Source organism: Microtus pennsylvanicus, chromosome 8, assembly GCF_037038515.1.
Source record: "Microtus pennsylvanicus isolate mMicPen1 chromosome 8, mMicPen1.hap1, whole genome shotgun sequence".
In the NCBI taxonomy this organism is placed as follows: Eukaryota; Metazoa; Chordata; class Mammalia; order Rodentia; family Cricetidae; genus Microtus; species Microtus pennsylvanicus.
Window position 1 is genome coordinate 85,202,417 of NC_134586.1, and position 19,799 is coordinate 85,222,215.

The 19,799-nt window shown below is 37.7% G+C and overlaps 1 protein-coding gene across 1 annotated transcript in view; it reads left to right on the plus strand.

Moving 5' to 3' along the window:
• Positions 1-19,799, plus strand: part of Atad2b (ATPase family AAA domain containing 2B) — a 133,603-nt gene that overhangs the window by 103,530 nt on the left and 10,274 nt on the right. The window contains 5 exon segments of the mRNA XM_075983967.1: positions 7,875-7,997; positions 10,259-10,396; positions 13,854-14,534; positions 16,235-16,362; positions 16,666-16,794. Coding sequence (XP_075840082.1) covers positions 7,875-7,997; positions 10,259-10,396; positions 13,854-14,534; positions 16,235-16,362; positions 16,666-16,794 — 1,199 coding nt within the window.

The following is a 19,799-nucleotide window of genomic DNA, read 5'->3' on the forward strand; positions in this document are numbered from 1 at the left end:
CTTGAGACCTGAGTTTGATCCTTGGACCCTTCCACATGGTGGAAGGGAAGGGGAGCATCTATTTCTGCAATTTGTCCTCTGAACTCCACATGCCTGTAGTCACGTCTCCCCTACCTCAAATATTTTTAAGTGTGTGTGTGTGTGTGTGTGTGTGTGTGTGTATCAGAAGAATAAAGCAGTGCTAACACCCCTAAGCAGGACATTGGTTTTAGTGAGAATATAATTATGTGTGGTCATTTTTGTGCTTAGGACAGTGTTCATGTTTTATTCTGTGCTTAGATATAATTACAGAGTTGTCTTTTTATTTGGCCCATCATGGTCATACAGTGGCTTTGTGTGGTGTTGTTTTTAACATGAGTATGCTAAGATTAAGCTGGTTATGCTAGGATAACTCTTAGCTACCAGGAGCTGTTTTTTTTTTCCTTTTTCTCACTCATTGAGGATTTTATTTCTTCACTAAGTGATACACAAAATACTATTTTTAAAAGCATTTGTGTAGGTTTCTGATCTTTAAAGATACTATACCTGTATTTGGGAACAGTGGTTCTCAACTTAAGCCATGCAGCAGAATGTCCTGAATTTCTCCGTTCTACATGAAATTACTTCTCACCTGAATTTAGACCATAGTAATTGATAATATCTTATTTCAAGTTCAGAAACAGAATAAAATATTTACATAGTAAGGCTTTGTGGGCACTAGTTCTTAACATTTATGTTTAAGATATTTGTTTGTTATAGTTTTGTGGGTTTATTTAATGTGCATGAGCGTTGGCCTGAAAATTGTACTGTGTGCATGCTCGGTGCCAGTAGGAGCCAGAAGAGGGAGTCAGAGCCCCTGGAACTCACTTTACAGGTAGATGTGAGCTGTCGGGTCCTGGGAACCAAACCTGTATCTTTCTACTAGACCAGCTGGTGCTTTTAACCCTTGAGTCATCTCTCCAGAACCTATTTTTTTTAATTATATATGTCTTAGAAAAACTATGAAAATAAGACAATAAGAAAGTTCAGTAATCTGCAGTCTCATTACTTAATGTCTAAGTCTGAAGAATATATACACACATTAGCCAGCCTGGTCTACAAGAGCTAGTCCAAAACAGGCACTAAAACTGCACAGAGAAACCCTGTCTTAAAAAACAAAAAACAAAAAGATATGATTATTGTTACTTTTTGTTAGTATACATAATAGGGTTTTTAAAATTTTTTTATTATGTATATAGTGTTTTATCTGCATTTTTAAATAATATGCATTATTTTTAGTAGATCATTGTGCCTTGCTTATAGTTCACTTAACATGATTACCAGTTGCATTCATTTTCTTGCAAATGACTTGATTTCACTTTTCTTTGTGTATGGATGAAACACCTTTTCATGTGTGTAAATTACACATTTTTCATCCATGTGAAAATATCTAGGCTGGCTCCAGGCCCTGGCTACTATGAACAGTGCTGCAGTAAGCATGGTCATGCAAGAGCCTCCTGTGTTCTGACTTAGGTCCTTTTGGGTATATGCCCAGGAGAGGATAGATATGCTTGTATCATATGGTAGTTCTATTTTTAGTTTATTTATTTCATAGTGGTTACACAGGTTTACATTTCCACCAGTATTTTATAAGGGTTCCTCTTCACCCACATTGTAGCGTGTTCATTATAGACATTCTGAGAGGGTTGGGAGAAAAAAAAAACCTTAGTGTAGTTTTCCTGATGGCTAAGAATGTTGAACAATTTTTGTTTATCTTTTTTCCTATAAAATTATGTAATTATATATTTTTTTATTCCTTTAACATTTTTGAAACTCTTCTTAATGAGTAGGTTAAAAATTATAGATATAATATAGCTAATGGCCTATTCCTGGACATATTAAGTCTTTTAGTTCTTTTCTCTCCTATCATAACTATGAATAGATATTTTTATAAAATGGCTGGCACAGATCTGTAATTCCAGCAACCCCAAAATGAAAGAAAGAAAGAAAGAAAGAAAGAAAGAAAGAAAGAAAGAAAGAAAGAAAGAAAGAAAGAAAGAAAGAAAGGAGGGAAGGAGGGAAGGAGGGAGGGAGGGAGGGAAGGAAGGAAGGAAGGAGGGAAGGAGGGAAGGAAGGAAGGGCTGGAGGTCTAGCACAGTGATTGAGAACTTTCCTAAGTTGTGTGAGGCCTTGATTTCATCCCTTAGTACTTCCCAAATAAAAATTATAATGAAGTTGTATGCATTTCTTCATATTTTGTTAGGGCCACTGTTAACTAGTGCAGCAATTTTATGTCCATGAGGCTTTTTTCTTCTAGCGTGATGTCATCTTGCATCAGAATGGGTGTTGAGAAACAGGCTGATTTTCAAGCTCATTTCATGACCTTCCTTTGTCAGATGGGATCAGATGGGAGTGGCTGTGTGTGCCTTTGACCTTGTGACCTCAGCATCTGGTGTGGTGTGGTGTAGTGTGGTGGGAAGGTGAGCGCCATATTTAGACCTGTGCTTCTTTCTGCGCTGCTGTTCTCTAGTTGATGGTGATCAAGTTTTCTAAATCTTAGTTTTCCCATTTTTATAGTAGGGATAACAATAGAATTTGTTATTTGGGGTTGTTGTAAGAAAGTGTATTTTGTTGAATGTTATGGTGTTGCCATTTTCCTATTGTTCAAATTATGTCAAGTCCCTAGCATAAATCCTTTTAGCTGGGAAATATTCCTTGAAGGTTGGCTTTTGTTATTTATATTCTTTTTGGGACAGTGGGGGGTTTCAAGACAGGGTTTTTCTTCATAGCCCTGACTGTCCTGGAACTCGCTCTGTAGACCAGACTGGCCTCAAACTCATAGTGATTTCCCTGCCTCTGCCTCCCGAGTTCTAGGATTAAAGGCGTGTGCCACCACTGCCTGTTGTTATTTATATTTTTATATTCTCATTAGTATTTAAATTGTAGTTTTAAGTTTGGGGTTCCATAGTAGGTATGTACATACATGCTCTAGGATGACTCCCCCTCCCCCCCCACTTTGTGTTTTTTACAGTTCCCAAATCACACTTTAAACTTACTTGGAAACAAATTTAGGGACTATGAAAATGAACGTAAATGCTTGTTAGAGAAAGCTGGTTTAGGAAATAAATCTAATTTTCCCCTAGATAATTTATTATAACCCTGTTGATATAAATATCTAGTTTCAAGGAAGAAGCAATGCTTTCTGATGCAGCATTACATTTTACTGTAGAATGTGATGGTTTATTAGAGGCCATGCTCTGTTTCATAGGTGGAGCTTATGTGCTATACTTAAGACTTTCCTCCTATGTTCCTTAAAGATCGATACAAAGAGGGTCATAGTTCAGGAATGTTTGCTGTCTTCACACCTTTAGTCAACAAGGGAACAATTTTTTTTTTTTAAGCAGCAGAGCCCCTTGTTATGTATGTACTTGTAAAACCTCAGGATCTGTTGTGTAGCAAGTGGAAATTGCATGAATGTTAAATTACTTTTACAAGGTCCCATGAGTATTTAAATGTTTACATTGTTCTCCTTGGCAGAACACATGACCACTTGGGGGTATAAGGGAACTACTTATACAGAGAAGATAAAAGTCTTTGGAAGTTAAATATTGCAACATGTTTACCAGATTATCTCACACAAGATGATATGGATAGGAATTAAATGTGAAGTGATAAGGAATTTATTTAATTTGTAGCTTCTAAATGTGATCAGGGTCAGACATTTGACTCTAATTGTTGTCCTAGGAATAGGACATGATGAATGAAGTTTGACCATTCTGCATTGTTGGTCTTACCTTACCTCTAGGACAATTCTTAGACCTATCATCATTTGACCAATTTTGCTGACATTCATCCTTAATCTTATAGTCTTCACAGAATCCTAACATTTTGTGTCAATTGCCTGAGTTCTCAGAGGCACTCATATTTTGGAGCCACCTGTAATCTACCCAGTACATTTCCAACTTTGTCATAGTTGTACCTCATAAATTTCAAACTTAACCAAACTCACTTATATTTCTGTTAGTGCTTATGACAATGCCATAATTACTTTGCAGGATACTTGGTATATAAGAATGTCTGTGATGCTGTTACTCCTTGAGTAACAGATTATGTAACCTGTATCAGTATTATGATAGATCAATAATATGACTCCTGTATGGCAGATATTGGTCTGTATGCCTTTGTACTTATCCACTAGAACCAACATACAAAATATGACAAACCAGGAGGTCTAAGCAGTTTTTTCTCAGTGTGGGAGGTGAATTAGTTCAAGTTGAGTCAACAACTTTGATTTCTCTCAAGACCAACCGCTCTTCTTGGTTTACTTAATGGCCTCTCCCTGTCGCCTTTTCTTCACTGAGTGTACTTTTCTTGCAGTGTTTAGATCTCCTTTAAAAGGGCATCAAGCACTGTGGGTTAGAGCCCACCCTCCTTTTTAATCTTAATTGCCTCTTAACAATGGCTTATTTCCAAATACAGTCACATTCTGAAGTAGGGGCTCAGAGTTTGACATATATATTTTGAGGGGATGCAGTACACCCTGTAACATATGGCACAACCCTAACTGTCTAGAATTTCATTATTTTTTTATTTATTTTTAGAATATTTTTAATTCTTTGAAAATTTCAGACATGCGTACAATGTATCTTAATCATATCTACTTCTTTTATGTCCTTTTCTGATCTTCTTTGGCACCAGACACCAATATTTACATAAACATACATGCAGGCAAAACACTCATACACATCAGATAGAATAAATAAATCTAAAAGAAATAAGTACTAGTTACAATAGCATCAAAAACTTATAATAGGAGGAAATCTGACAAAAGATATATGATATATGCATTGAAAAGCATAAATGGCTGAGAAAATTCTTGACCTAAATATCTTTTCAACAACAAATAGTGATGGAATAATTAGGTATCAGTTATGTAATCAAAATTTCCCAAAGCCCCTGCCCAGTGATGGTGAACACTGAGTGCTCCATGATGGGCTTGGTCCAGGTGCTAGTATATCAGTCTTGGTCACCTTGATGTTCTTGAGACCCTCTTCCGGTCAGTGAATAAAAACATCTAAATTCTGGGGAAAAAAAAGCTGACTCAATGGAGCATATACTGAAACGTAAGAGCTTAAACCTATATCCAAAACATTAAAACATACCTCAGAATTTAGTAGACAGTAAACACCCCAATGTAAAAACAAAAGACTCGAGCCAGGCACACGAGTGCTTTAATCCCAGCACTCAGCACTTATGGAGGCAAAGGCAATCAGATCTCTGTGAGTCCAAGGCCAGCTTGGTCTACAGAGCAAGGGCCGTTAAACAGAGAAACCCTGTCTCAAAAAACCAACTGACCAGCTAACCAGTCAATCAATCAATCAAACAAACAAACAAAAAAGACTTATGAATTAAAGACAGAGTTGGATCCACTTGCAAGGATGAGGCAGAAGAATTACTCTTGGAGAGGATCTAGGCTTGGTTCTCAGCTCCCAAATTGGGAGTTACTTGTCTATAACTCCAGCTTGAGGGAATCTGACACCCTCTTTGGGCCTCTGAGGGATGCAGATTGAAAAAAATCAGTGGTTGTTTGGTCATTAATAGAAGTATTGAGCCTGTGTTCATGTGCTTATATATCTCCATTGGGATATTTTTTAAAGCATCTTAAAACCAAAATGCCTAAAGCTAAATTCATTAAAGGTAATCTCTAACTTTTCCTGTCTTCCTTCCTCTATATATTCCATGTGTGTGTGTGTCTTTATAAATGTGCTTCTCCTTCTCCCTTTCCCCTTTTGGATGCAAAAAGCTAGAGAATTATGTTTGATAGTTATCAAACCCTCTCTTCTGTTTTTATCACCCTTTTCTGTAGTTGAGATCCCATTTCAGATCTGTAATCTTTCTCTCTCTCATCATCATCACAACCACCCCAGTTCAAGTTGTGGTCTCTCTCACTTCCAGAAAGAACTTTGTGGTTATGCTTCTGGATTGTATCCTAATCCCTCTCAGTCCAGTCTCCTTATAACAGCCAGAGTGAGTTTGCATCCTATTGCTTCCTGTTCATGGCTTTTCAGTGACCTTTGATTGCTTGTAGGATAAGTTCTGAACTCTTGGAGAAGACCTGGCACTTGTTCTAGTCTTGGCTATTGAGTTCTCTCCATCAGGGAACATTTTAGTTTCATGAACTCTCCTAGCTCTTGAACATGACACAGTCTGTACCTGCAGTATGGACTCCTCTGTCTGCGGCTCCAAAGCTTGTTCACATATCTGCCCAAGTACCTCTTCCTTGAGACTCCTCAGAACTCAGGTGAAATTTGCCAAGCCCACTGACTTTCTTCATAGCCATCAGTCAGATTAGTGTCTTGTATTTTTGTTGTTATTTGTTTTCTCTTTTGAGAGAGAAGGCTTTTTATGTATGAGGTAAATTTAAAGATAAAAACAATTTATGTGTATGTATATATCTATGTGGGTATGTGCATGTATGTGTGTATGTCTGCAGAGACCAGAAGAGGGTAGCAGACTCTCTGTAGCTAGAGTTACAGGTGGTTGTGAGCTGCCTGAAATGGGACTAGGAACTGAACTCTGGTCCTCTGGAATAGGAGCAGCAAGCATTCTTTCTCTCTCTAGCTGAGAGACTATTTAATGCTACTTTCAGTGTTGAATTTAGAGAACATTTCTCAGAAAGAAATATACCAATGGTTGCACGTTTGTTTTTATGAGATTTCCACAATAAGCTATAATGTAGTGTTATAAATAAAAGATTTTTTATATATTTATGCCTTTACTATAGAGAGAAAAGTAAATTTTTTAATTTTAGATTCTTTGTTTTTGTTTGTTTAATTTTTGTTTTGAAATATGGTCTCATGTTGCCTACACTGAACTAGAACTTGTTGCATAGCAGAAAATGACCTAGAATGGATCCTTCTGCTTTCCCTCAGAGGTGTGCACTACTGTTCCAGGAGCAAACTATTTTAAGTTATCTTGCAATTATCCACCTTTTCACATCTGGAGTACCGTAACTCCAGAGGGCACCACTGATAGTACATTGTTCACGATCCAGTCTTTCCTATAACCTGTGAGGGAGACACTGTTTCATAGTATCACTTTAGCTGTGGTACCTAGAACCCCAGGTTCTTCTCCCTGCTTCTGCTCACTGATGTTGTGAGTTGGGCTTTGTGTACTGCTGTGTTTCTCTGACAAGATTATGTGCAGTAGCTAGGGCTGCTTGGAATTGGTGATCCAAGTGCCAGGTTATAAGTGTATAATGTCACATCTGGCTGCTATTTACATACTGTCTTGCATGCCTTAATTAGGTAGTTTTTCTGTACTTACATGGTTTTGTCACAGTTTAAGAGAGATCTCCCTTACTCAGAATATTTTGTGTTCTTTAGCACAGTTTTGACTAGCTACTCTGGTTTTTAAAAAATGATCTTTTAGTTTTGTTTATTTGTATGTGTGTGGGTGTACACGCCATCTGAGAGTGAGGGCATTAGAGGAGCGCTTTGTAGAGTTCATTCTCTTCTACCTTTACATGGGTTCCAGGGATAGAAGTCAGGTTGCAGAGCTTGCACAGCTAAGGTATTATCCACTGAGAGGTATGCCTGGCCCCATGAGTTCCTGGGGCATATAGCATATCTCTAATTCTTAGAAAATTATATTGAAAATCATGTTTTATTTTTAGAAATTAAAAATAAAACCATATTTTGAGGTAATGATTTATTAGAGTTAATATTTTGAGGTCTTAGGGTCCAATTTTCCAAGCTATTGATAGACTAGCTTATATTCTACCCACCTTTTGAATCTTTTCTTACCTAAAATGTTTTTATAATTTAAATGTTTATATATTTTACTTTGAAGGAATCCTGCATTAATTTTATTCCATTTGTATCTAAAATAAACTTATGCTGACTTTTTTTTAACAGACAAAATTATTAGGCACAGAGCTTGTACCCTGAAGGACACTGCACATGCCATCATCGCAGCTGAACTGGACCCAGAATTTAATAAACTCTGTGAAGAAATTAAGGAAGCAAGAATAAAAAGAGGTAAGTCAGAGAAATAGATTTGCTACTGAAGCATTCTCATTTTGTTCATCTTTCTGTGATACACAGGATAGCAAAATGTATTTTTCGTCTCCAATATTAACCTTGTATTTAGGAATTTCTGATACTAACATGGGTCATGTAAATTCTCAAGGATATTTCAAAACTTCACCTTTGAAAGTTGGAGTGCATGGTGCCTGTTAAAGAAATAAAGTATTTCTTAGTGAAATTTCTTAAATGATTTATGTTGTATCTATCTGTACTTATAGCTGAAGAGATCTTAGTTTTCATCATTTCACATCTAATACCAGTACTTAAACTTTTTATAAATACTTCCCCAGTGTGTTAACACTTATGTGTCATTTTTTAATTAGAGACACAAAATGAGCATATGGCTTTTATTGGGTATACAGCCGTGTCCTAGAGGAATTTTAGTAGGAGGAAGAGAAATGCCAGTGTAGAAGAGCCCATTGATTTTAAGCAACGGGATTGGTTAGATCATTTTAACAGCAAGAAATAACATGTTCTCGGTGTTTTAGAAAAATGAAAAAATTGAGTTAAAAGTTGTGAGAGTCAGTTTGGAAAACTATGTTTCAGTTTCCACAGAGGCAAACATAGATTTGCTGCATTATGCAGTTCTCTTCCTTGGAGTCTATCTAAGAGAAATGAATATGTGACTACATGGAACATGTACATGAATGTTCATAGGAATGAATGTTATTCATAATAAATAAAAACTGGAAAGAGACAAATGTCCATCACCTGGTTAGTGAGTAGCAAGGCATAGTTTATCCATAGTCTATATAACTCAGTGAAGTATTAATATAAAATGACACTGGACTTCACAAAGAGCACTACTGAAATAAGGCAGTAATGAAAGACCATCTATTGAATGTGGTTCTTTCATGTAAGATGGCAAGTATGTTGCGAAAACCATACAATAGTAGCTGCCTGGGACAGGTATCTCAAATTAGGTTTCTATGAGTGACTACAAAAATGTACTTTGCTAAAAGCAATTTTATGCTTAAAATGGGTGGTTTTATGTTATATAAACAGTATCTCAGTAAGACAGCTGGGGGGGGGGAAGGCGGTATAGCAATATGCATTTTAATGAATGAAGAATGGAGCTAAATAAGATTGACATATGAATGTGTAGAGAACACTTCATGTGATTGGCTTGCCTGCCTGCCTGCCTGCCTGCCTGCCTGCCTGCCTGCCTGCCTTCCGTTCTTTCTCAGAATTGTTCTCATATAACTCAGGCTGCCCTCAAATTCACTATGTATTTTTCTCTCTCTACCTCCTAAAAACTGAGATACAGACATGTGCTGTCACACCCAGTTCGTACAGTGCTAGGCATCAAAACCAGAACTTGGTACATACTAGGCAAACACTCTGTCAACCTGAGCTACATCCCTAGCCTAGTAGAGGGCACATTAAAGGGAAAGAATATTTCTAGTTGAATAAATGAGTAGAACCAATTTTGCTAGTCAAAACAGGCAATATATAAGGTAAACTGTTTGTATTTGTGTGTGTGTGTATGTCTAAAGATGAACCAGTTATCTTTAATTTGGCCTATGTTTATGATACTTGGTTAGAGATATGATGTAGACAAATAGAAATATGACTTATAGGCTAGAGATCTTTGGACTAAAGAGATGTGATAATTATTATGTAACATCTTTTAAGAACCATACACATAAAGGATGATTCTTGTATATTACAATAAGAAGCTAGGTGTTTGAGAGAGCTGTGAGAAGCACTAGCACTTATGGTCACATGGGGAAAATTGAGATGGAATGGTTCCTCTTCGGGAGATGGTACCAGCAAGTGAGACTTAGGGCATTGTGGTGTGACAGGCAGCAAGCTAGGTTGAAACTGTTGATGGGAATGTAGTTTAGTGACCCGGTATACTTACTGTACATTCTAAGATAGCAGAGACCATGATTTTTAGACAATATGTATAGTCTTATTATCCCACGGTCATATTGTGAAATGTATCTCTTTTGGAATTAAAGTGAGTGAAAATTGGGCTCCTATGGGCATTAGGTACCATGGACTGCTAAGTATTTTTATTTTTATGATTTTTTTTTAAGTTACTTTCCCATCTTAAAACAAAAGACCCCAATTTCAGCAGAATTACAAACCGTCTAGGTATAATAAATGACTTTTAAACTCAGTTTTATATTTCAAATTTTTTTTAAAAAACTTTGTTGATCTATGCAGCTGGGACATTTAAATAGGTATTGCTTATCTGCGGCTTGCAGGCTTATCAATACCAGCAGAGCAAATAACTCCTCATGGCACTGATGCCCGTAAGACAGAGACTAGATTGGAAGAGGCATTTCGGCACAAACAAAGAAGCCCAATGGATGCCTGGCACAACTCTGCAAATAAGTGTGCATGTGAGTATTTGTGAGCATGTTAGCCAATGGTGGCAATAAGTGAGACTTGGTAGGATGGGCCCACAAGACAACAGTGCCCTTTGTCCATAGCTCTTTAATCCTGTCTTCCCAGAGAAGAGCTTGTAAAGTAAGATTAAGAGTGAGATTCTAGTTTTTTTACTTTATTTGCTGTTTTCTATACTTTTTTTCCCCAGGATGACTAAAACACTTGAAACATTTTCAGTGTTAAACACTGGATTTTGGATAGAAATATGGAGGCCACAGAATCTTTGTCCTCCTAGTCCTTATTTCCCACTCCTTGCATGATATGCAGGATGTTCTCTTTGTAGTTAGAAGTACAAGGATCATGTGGAAATGGCTGGTTTGGCAGTAGCAAGTTTGGTTCACTAAAGAGAATATTTTATGCTGAATTTAAGAAATCTGAGTAGCCTAATTTGACTTAGCTTTCTGTGATATATTTTAAAAGAGAATTTAGTTCCTAGATCTTCATAAAAACTTACTGTTAATGATCTATTGTATTTCTGAAAGGCAAATGTTTATAAACCCAAAATCTTCCTGATGTAGTCTTCATGTTTCATTAAAGATAGCCTGCTTTGAAGGATATGTGCTGTTCTTCTGGCTTTAATACAATGATATTGCCATGTCAGCAAAGCTGTCCATGCTATGCTCTTTATACCAAATGATAATGAATTTGAAGGAATAAATCAAACCCACTCGTCCTCCCTCCCTCCCTCTCTCCCTCCCTCCGCCCCTCCCTTCTCCCTTCCTCCCCTTCTTTTATTTTTCGAGACAGGATTTCTTTGTAGCTTTGGAGCCTGTCCTGGAACACACTCTGTAAACCAGACTGACCTCAAACTCACAGTGATCCACCTGCCTCTGCCTCCCGAGTGCTGGAATTAAAGGCGTGTGCCACCACTGCCCGGCTCATACCCACTTTTAAACAATATAATATTTTTATTAAAATCTTCATATGGAACAAGTTTGAAAAGGGATTTAATGATGTATTTAGTTGCTCTGAAACCAATAACTAGGCTATTTGGCCTAGTTGTAGCTTGGATTGTGTCCCATTGTGTAACATTGCACTCTCATTTAAACTTTGAAATCTTTTATAGTTTTTGCATTGATACTAATGTTTACTAATGAGAATATATTGAAATTTCACTTTAAGAAATTTTAGACTGTGGCAGGCAACATGGCTTAGCAGACAAAGGTGCTTTCTTGGTAAGCCTGATACCGGAATTTGATTTCCAGAAGCCATAGAAAGGGAGAAGAAAATGAAAGTACTTTTAAAATCTCTAGTGGGGTTTTGTTTTCTCTTACCAGCAGATGGTACATGTGACACACCATTTGTTTGTCTCGGGTTAACAGAAATCTTAACTTGAAATGTCCCAAAGGAACAGTTGCTTTTCTAAGGTCTTGGCTTTTGGAACAGTCTCAATAAAAATTGACTTTAAAAGTTGTGTTCCTAAATGGGTGTTTCAATAGAGCACCCTAAGTAAATAAGGGAAGTGGTAGGGTAAGAATGCTCTCCACATACACTCATACACCTCCCACATGGTCCTTGCTGAAAGTTTATCTGATTAGTTTCCTTACTTTTCTAGAATCCTGCTATTAGAAGTAGTGATACTAGATCCCAAAGAATAGGCATGTGTTCTCTTTCTCTTTTTTCAGTGATATTTTTATTAATTCTTTGAGATCATGCAGTGAACTTTGAAAATATTAATTCCTCTCCCTCGCTCCTTCTGTAACCACTCTTTTCACCATTTCCTCCCTTCCTACCCAACTTGGAGTCCATGCTCCCTGACCCCCAACAACATGGATTTTAGTTTGTATTGTCTAGCTAGTTTTTGGGGTGGGGCCTACACACTCTCTCTTATTAACCAGTGTGAAAAACTAAAAAATATATTTGTTTCAGTGAGTTTCTGGCCTTTGTGTAATGTGCTACATACAAAGAATTGAACTAGCTCTAGATTGAATAGAGTTCAGGCTTTTCTTGCTCTGGAGTTCCATGGCTTAAAAAGTAGTGTGAAAATTCTTAATAATTTTTGGTTTCAATGCTGAAAATTAAGAATGGTTAGTGTTGACAGTTGTTACATAGTGGACTTCTTACAACTGCTTTTGGAACAAGATGACCATCTTGTTTTCATTTCAGTGTGGACTATATTACCTTTAGCAAATGATTGTTGTAGATGCTTGTCACCTGAGCTTGTGTATATTGAACTTTTAATATTAGACTGATAAAGAAATTTTTATGCATCTGCTAATTAACATATAAGTATGAATTATAAAATAGAAATAAAGGAGAGAGCATGAAAAGTGAGTTTTAAATCATATTGTATTGGAAAAAATAAACTTTGAGTCAAATGACTAAATACATTTTAGAGATAACTACTAAATAAGAAGGAATAATAGTGACCAAATATTTGTGCCTACTCTTAGAAAGAGTCTAAAGGCTTAAAGTGGTGTATGAACCCACTGTACACTGTTGATGGACTATCAACTAATATTAAAGATCTGAGTTTCCCAGTGGAGTCGAGCTGCTTCATCAGCTACCTCAGATACATATTAAGGAGATCAAAAATCTCTGGTTCCAACTAATCACCTGGAAGCCCAACTATCTACTCAAAGAGCTCATGATGCATTCTCACCTAAGAGTATACAGCTTTTCTAGGTCTCCTTTTTCAGATTATTGACCAAATGGATATTTTCAATATCTTCTTGATATTGTTGCCTTAATAGCAAAAAGGCTTGATTATTCTACATATTTGAAGATACGTTTGTAATAAGTTGATGCTATTGGGTAAACCATTTGTATTAGAGGCAATTAACAGTTTGCTAACCAAACTGTTTACATAACCTATTGTAGTGCTTCTCTTCATGATCATTCATCCTACAGGTTATGCCTTTTTCTAAAATGGGAGGCAATAGGTGTTTGTTTGAGGGATAGCTGTCACTATTGGGTCCTATAGCATTGGATTAAAGGGTTTTTGTTGGTGGTGGTGTTTTTTCTTCTCCATAGCTGAGGTGCTGCTATCTTTGCATGATTTGCTTGCAGTACACCGACCTTCCTGGTAGAAATCCAAGGCTCTCTCAAACTTTCTGGGCTGCTTGGTAATATGATAATTCCCTAAATGTATGCTTTCTAGGTAAGTCCTTGAATGTTGAAAGTTAGAATTGGCTATAAAGTAGAATCTGTAGTAGTAGAAGAGGCTAATGCCAAGCAAATTCACACGGTAAAGTTTTAAAAGTTTGCATTTGTCTGAGTTCATCTTTAACTTCATATCAATTTTACCTAGAGGTTGTAAGAATTAGTCTGTATAGATAATAAGAGCCAGGGGTTTTGTTTAGATTTTGGCCAGAATGGGTTTACTTTCTTTGGCTCTTCTATAAAGAAAATGTAAAACTGACATTGCACCCTGAAGTTATACATGTTCTTTCCCCCTTTCTTATCAAACAGTCCAAGTTCGGAGAAAATCAAGGCGGCGATCACAGTGGGGTAAAGGAATTATTAAGAAAAGGAAAGTCAATAATTTAAAGAAAGATGAGGAGGACACCAAGTTTGCAGACTATGACCATACCAAGGACAGGAAGATGCTGGAGAATGGAGAGTTTGAGGTAAGCACTGACTGCCATGAGGAAAATGGAGAAGAGACTGGAGACTTATCTATGACCAATGATGAATCTTCATGTGACATCATGGATATGGACCAGGGTCAGAGGCTGAACAATGAAGCAGGCACAAAAGAGAACTTTGCATCGACTGAAGAGGAAAGTTCAAATGAATCTCTACCTGTCCACAGCAGCAGTACTCTCAATCCTGAGCAGACATCTAAAAAAGAGCCCTTTCTTAAAGGCAGCTGTCTGAATGGTGAAGCCTCCACTGACAGTTTTGAAGGAATTCCCGTTCTGGCATGTCAGAATGGTAAAACTGAAATAGTTCCTCTCTCTGCCGGTGGAGAAAAATCTAGTTCTGAACAGAAGATTCCTTCAGAGGAACAGCCAAAAGACAAACCAGAAACATTGAATGAAGATCCTGGAGACGATCCTGAGAAACTAGAAGTATTGGGATGTAGCAGTAATGAGAAGATCGAGCCTGGTCCTGATGTGGAGGTTAAAGATACAGAACTGGATAAAGAAGGTAGAGCTAAAGTTTTAAAAGGTTTAAATGTCAGAGTTAATTTGTTGAATATTTGTTTAATTTTTAGTAGAAATAATTGGCTAATGTTCTCAGAACGGAATGATCATTTTTCATCCCATTCCATAAATAACTGTGAACATACCCAGTTTTGCTGAAGGTTCCAGAGGTTTCATGGTCCAGAATGAGTGCTGTCTTGGCCTTTTACTCTTGCACCTGTCTGATTGTCACTCTTTTTTCTCCTTCGAGACAGGGTTTTTCTGACTGCTCTGGAACTTGTTCTGTAGACCAGGTTCATCTAAAATTCAGAGATCCTCTGCCTCCCAAGTACTGGGATTAAAGGCGTGTGCCCCCACCATCCAGCCTGATTGTTACTCTTATCTTAAAAGCTTTGTAAGTGAAAGCCAGATCAATTCACAGGTGCAAAGAAGACGGAATTCCAATGGAAGAATTGTGAGAATGGGTGAGGCAGACAGAGATTAGAAAAGTGCATAAACTGAGATTAAGCCATTCTTAATTCATTTAATCAAGGAATTTTGATCTAATTCCCTCCTGCCTGGTTTTTAGTTTTGTAAATCAAACTTTTATAAATCAAACAATGGTATTGTTGCTGGGATTAACAATAACTAACTAGCTGCTTCTCCTGATTACTAAAACGTATTGCAGTGTAATTAGACGGAGTATCACAGATCCAACTAAGTTGTGCTGATTTGTGTGGCAGTGGAGAAAGGATGTAGAACTCACTGTTGACTCACATTGCTCTTGGAAAATAAGAGCACTCTGCAAGCCCTACCTTCTCATGATTACCATCTGTTTAAGACAAAGTAAAAAGGGAAGTAAAGATTATCTAGTTCATCTTTTCTCACCACTATTCTTTACTGCAAGACGTGATGGAGTGAGTCCTTGTAGGGTATGTGTTTACGGGTGTTTATGTAGTTACTTACACCCATGTGTATGCTCAGAGGCCAGAGGAAGACATCAGACACCCTGCTCTGTCTCTCTTCCTTATTCCTTAAAGATGGGGTCTCTCACTGATTCTAGAGGTGAACTCACAGCCCTCAAGTCCCATTGATCCTAAATCCATCTTTCAGAGCACTGCTGTACAGCACATGTAGCCATAACCTTCTTTGTAGTTGAAGTGCTGGGATTCCAAAATGAGGACTTCATGTTTACAAAGCAAATATTTTACTGACTGAGCCATCGTCTTATCCTTTATAAGCAAGAGCTTAGAACCAAGGTAGTTTTTCTGTTTCTCTTTCTTTCTTTCTTTTTTTTTATTTTCGAGACAGGGTTTCTTTTTTATAGATATGTGTATCACATGATATTCCAAAGTTATAACTTTGCTTTCATAGTTATGGTTCAGTTCTCTTTCATTTGGATTATTTATTCTTATTTAAAAAGGCGGGCAGTGGTGGTGACGCCTTTAATCTCAGGCAGAGGCAGGCAGATCTCTGTGAATGTGAGGCCAGCCTGGTCTACAAGAGCTAGTTCCACGACAGGCTCCAAAGCTAGAGAAACCCTGTCTCAAAAAACCAATAAACAACAAAATAGGAAAGCATCCCAAAATAAACATGATCATTTTTTAAAAATATATTGTTCTTTAAAAAATATGTCATGGGCAAAAGAATTTATATTTGCTTAATAATGATTTTTCTCTTAATTTTATTGACTATAGTACATTTTTTTTCTCTTCTCAATTGTAGGTGCTTCTAAAATAAAGAAATATCGTAAATTAATTTTAGAGCAGGCAAAAACAACAGGCCTGGAACTGGTTCCAGAAGAGCCATCTGAGCCTGTGCCACCTCTGATAGTTGATCACGAGAGACTGAAGGTATGCTTAGCTCTTTACCGTTTGCTTTCAATGACTGGAATAATACTAGATATTTGTAAAGCAGTAATAAAACTAGTTTTGGTAATTCTTACTTTAACCTAGCGATAAGTGTCCCAGGACTTCTCCTAACTGAGAGTTAAGTATATTTTGAGGGTTTGAAGTTAGTAAGCTAAAGCCTAGAATCTTCAAACCATAGGTGTTATTTTGTCTAGGCATTTGACTATAATGGTTTCAGTTTAACCAATGATATCTACTACAGCTTATTTTCTTTCTTTGGATTTCTCTCACATGTACCCCTTCCAGAAACTACTTGATTTGTTGGTAGATAAAAGCAACAACTTGACAGTTGATCAACTCGAGAGATTGTATTCCCTTCTTAGTCAGTGCATCTACCGCCATCGTAAGGATTATGACAAGTCACAGCTTGTGGAGGTAAGTGTGTTTAGTGCATGTAAAGAGATAAATGCTGTTTGCTTATCTTAAAAGAAAAAGAAGAGAAGTTACCTAAGTCCATTTTTAAAAGATTTCATGTGTATGAATGTTTTGCCTGCGTGAATGTATGTGTGTCACAGGTGTGCTAAGTCCATTATTTTTTACTAAGTAACTGAACAGTGCTGTAAAGATTTAAGATTAGGAAAATGGAGCACTGAGTCTGCAGCTCAGTATTAGTATATCAGTTACCTAGCATGAGTGAGACCGTGGGTTTGATCTCTTACACTTAAAGAAAAAAAGGAAAAAATATTATGATACAGTTTGAAGAATAAAGCTCTTCTCTACCATTTTGTCTCAGTAAATAAGATAGCAAGTTCCTTGTCTGTCCAAAAGTAGACACTTATGGTTCTGTGTAGTTGAGCATACAGAATGACTATCATCATTCTCTTTTTTTAGTTTGCTACTGACTCATACTACTTGGGCCTGTTGGTGTGATAGCTCTACAATCCCTATCACTGGAGAGCTGAGAGGGAGGGTGTTCAATAGGTAGGAACAGAAGAGTCAGAAGTTCCAGAAGTTCTAGGTCATCTTTAGCTACATAGCAAGTTTGAGGCTAGTTTGGGAAGTGTACATGCTTGTGAATGAAGATAGGTAAGGCAATGAGGCCTGTTTGCCACCACTAGTACAGTAGTAGTTGGAAAAGAACTGTATGACGTTTGCTTTGGTCAGACCCTGTCCTGTAAGTAGCAGAGGGACAGAACTTGTCCTTCAATTCATAGGCTTTTCCTTTTCTGTATGGCTCTGGACCACATGGAAATTTCTTCCTCCAAAGAGCATCTGTTTTCTTATATTTGACATATCTCATCTGTGCTCCTGCCTTTTAGTGTCACTTTAGCAAATGTAATCCTGCATGTACTCACTGAGTTGTTCACAGCTATCCACTGACTGAGCTGAACAACTTAGATTTTCTTTGTTCATTTGTTAGTTCATATGTTGGTCTAGCTATGAAATACTTATCAAGAATCTCCAGTATCAGATACTGTGCTACTTGTTTGGGATGCTAAGCATGAGAAATTTCTTCTTCTAAAGAAATATTTCCAGTGTTAAGGATAGTAGAGATTTATGTGGAAAGGATATGGTTATTTTTCGTGTGTTATAGGGACATTAGATTTGTTGTGTTGCAGTACTAGGACTTGAACATCAGTCAGGCCTTGCATAAGCTAGGCAAACGTCCTACCACTGAGTTACACCTTTAACCTTAGGATAAGAAGCATTAGATTTGAATCAAAATAAGGTGGCATTTAAAATCATTTTGGAGGTCAAAATAACTGATTAGGGCTCTTACTTGCTCCACCACACCAACACCAAGAGGTAGAGATGGCCAAGAGGTGAGTGCCCATGGAAGAAGGCTGGGATTTAGTAGAAAAAAAAAACAAACAAAAACAAAAAACAAACAAAAAAACCCCCCAAAACAAAAAAACAACCCAGAAGCTTTAGCCAGACATGGTGGTGCACACCTTTAATCCCGGCACTCTGGAGGCAGAGGCAGGTGAAGCTTTGTGAGTTCAAAACCAGCCTGGTCTACAAAGCAAGTTCCAGGACAGCCAGAGCTGTTACACGGAGAAACCCTGTTGCAAACTTCCACCCCAAAACCAGAACCTTTGTAGAAATATAGAGAACAGACTAGTTGCAGCATAGCAAGAAAAGCAAAATCACCTTTTCTCCAGTTGCACAGCCTAGCAAGGAAGAGTCTCCACTTTACAGTAGAGTAAAGTGCATTATTCTCAGTGCAAATAATGGCAGACACCGCTACTGGATATTTATGTGGCCCCTGAAGGCTTTCAACACACACACACACACACACACACACACACACACACACAAAACCCCACAAAATCTTAGTTTGGCTTTGGAGAAAGGAGTTTACTTACTCTCCCAGTAAACTGTCTGAGTCCCGTAACCAGGAGCCATCTTGAGAGAGGGACCTATATTCTGAATTTGAACTATTCTAGGGGAAGAAACCCCAATGTATCCCTACCTCTGGGATTCCATATACATTCCCCTGTATTGACTACTCTCACCTTGTGACTGATTCTGGCATACACCACTGGAGTGCTGCCTTGTGGGCAAGGGCACCACAATATAGAGGGGAGCAGAAGGTATATCATCCTCAAGAACTATAGATTTGGGGAAGCCGACCTCTGAGACCTAGGATATTGCCAGTCACATATAGCGTGTAGCTTCCTGGGAATGCCAGGATTAAGGACAAGTTCTTGTGGGATTCTGTCACTCTTCTATCACTGTCCAGAAAACTTTGGCACTAGCCACATGCCACTCTGTTTCCTTTGAGCACCTCAGCTGAGATGAACTTTTCAACTCACATCATGATCCCTGGTGGGCAGGGCAAGTAACAAGAGTTAAGAGAGAAATCTCAAACTGCCTCCACCTCCAGGTTCATACAGCTCGGCATGTTGGTGTGGGTCTGAGGTTCTGCTCTTGGGCACACCTGCAATAGCAGCATGTAAAGACTCACATACACATCTGTATAGATAACCTTCTTTAGTTGTTCCTATAAGGACGCTGGCTGTTACACAGAGAAACCCTGTCTTAGAAACTTCCTCCTCCCACCCCCCAGAAAAAAAATCATAAGCCACAGTCATGTTGGTTTGATTTTAGGGAGGTAAAAATGGTTCAACATATTGCAACTTAGTAAGTGTAATATATCCCTATGAATAGAATGTAGAATAAAAAAAGCTTATTGTCTCAGTAAATGCAGAAAAATTTTGATAAAACTCCATATTCATTATACTCATAAAAATTGTGTTTAAGAAACCACTGGGTAACGTCACACTGAGTGGGTGTCCTAGTTTGCTTCTCTCTTGCTATGATAAAATACTTACCAAAGGCAGCTTGAAGTGGGCAGGCATCTGTCTCACAGGTGGTAGCCATTAAGGAAAGTTGGAGCAGAGACTATAGGAGAGTACTGTCTACTAGCTGCTTCAGCA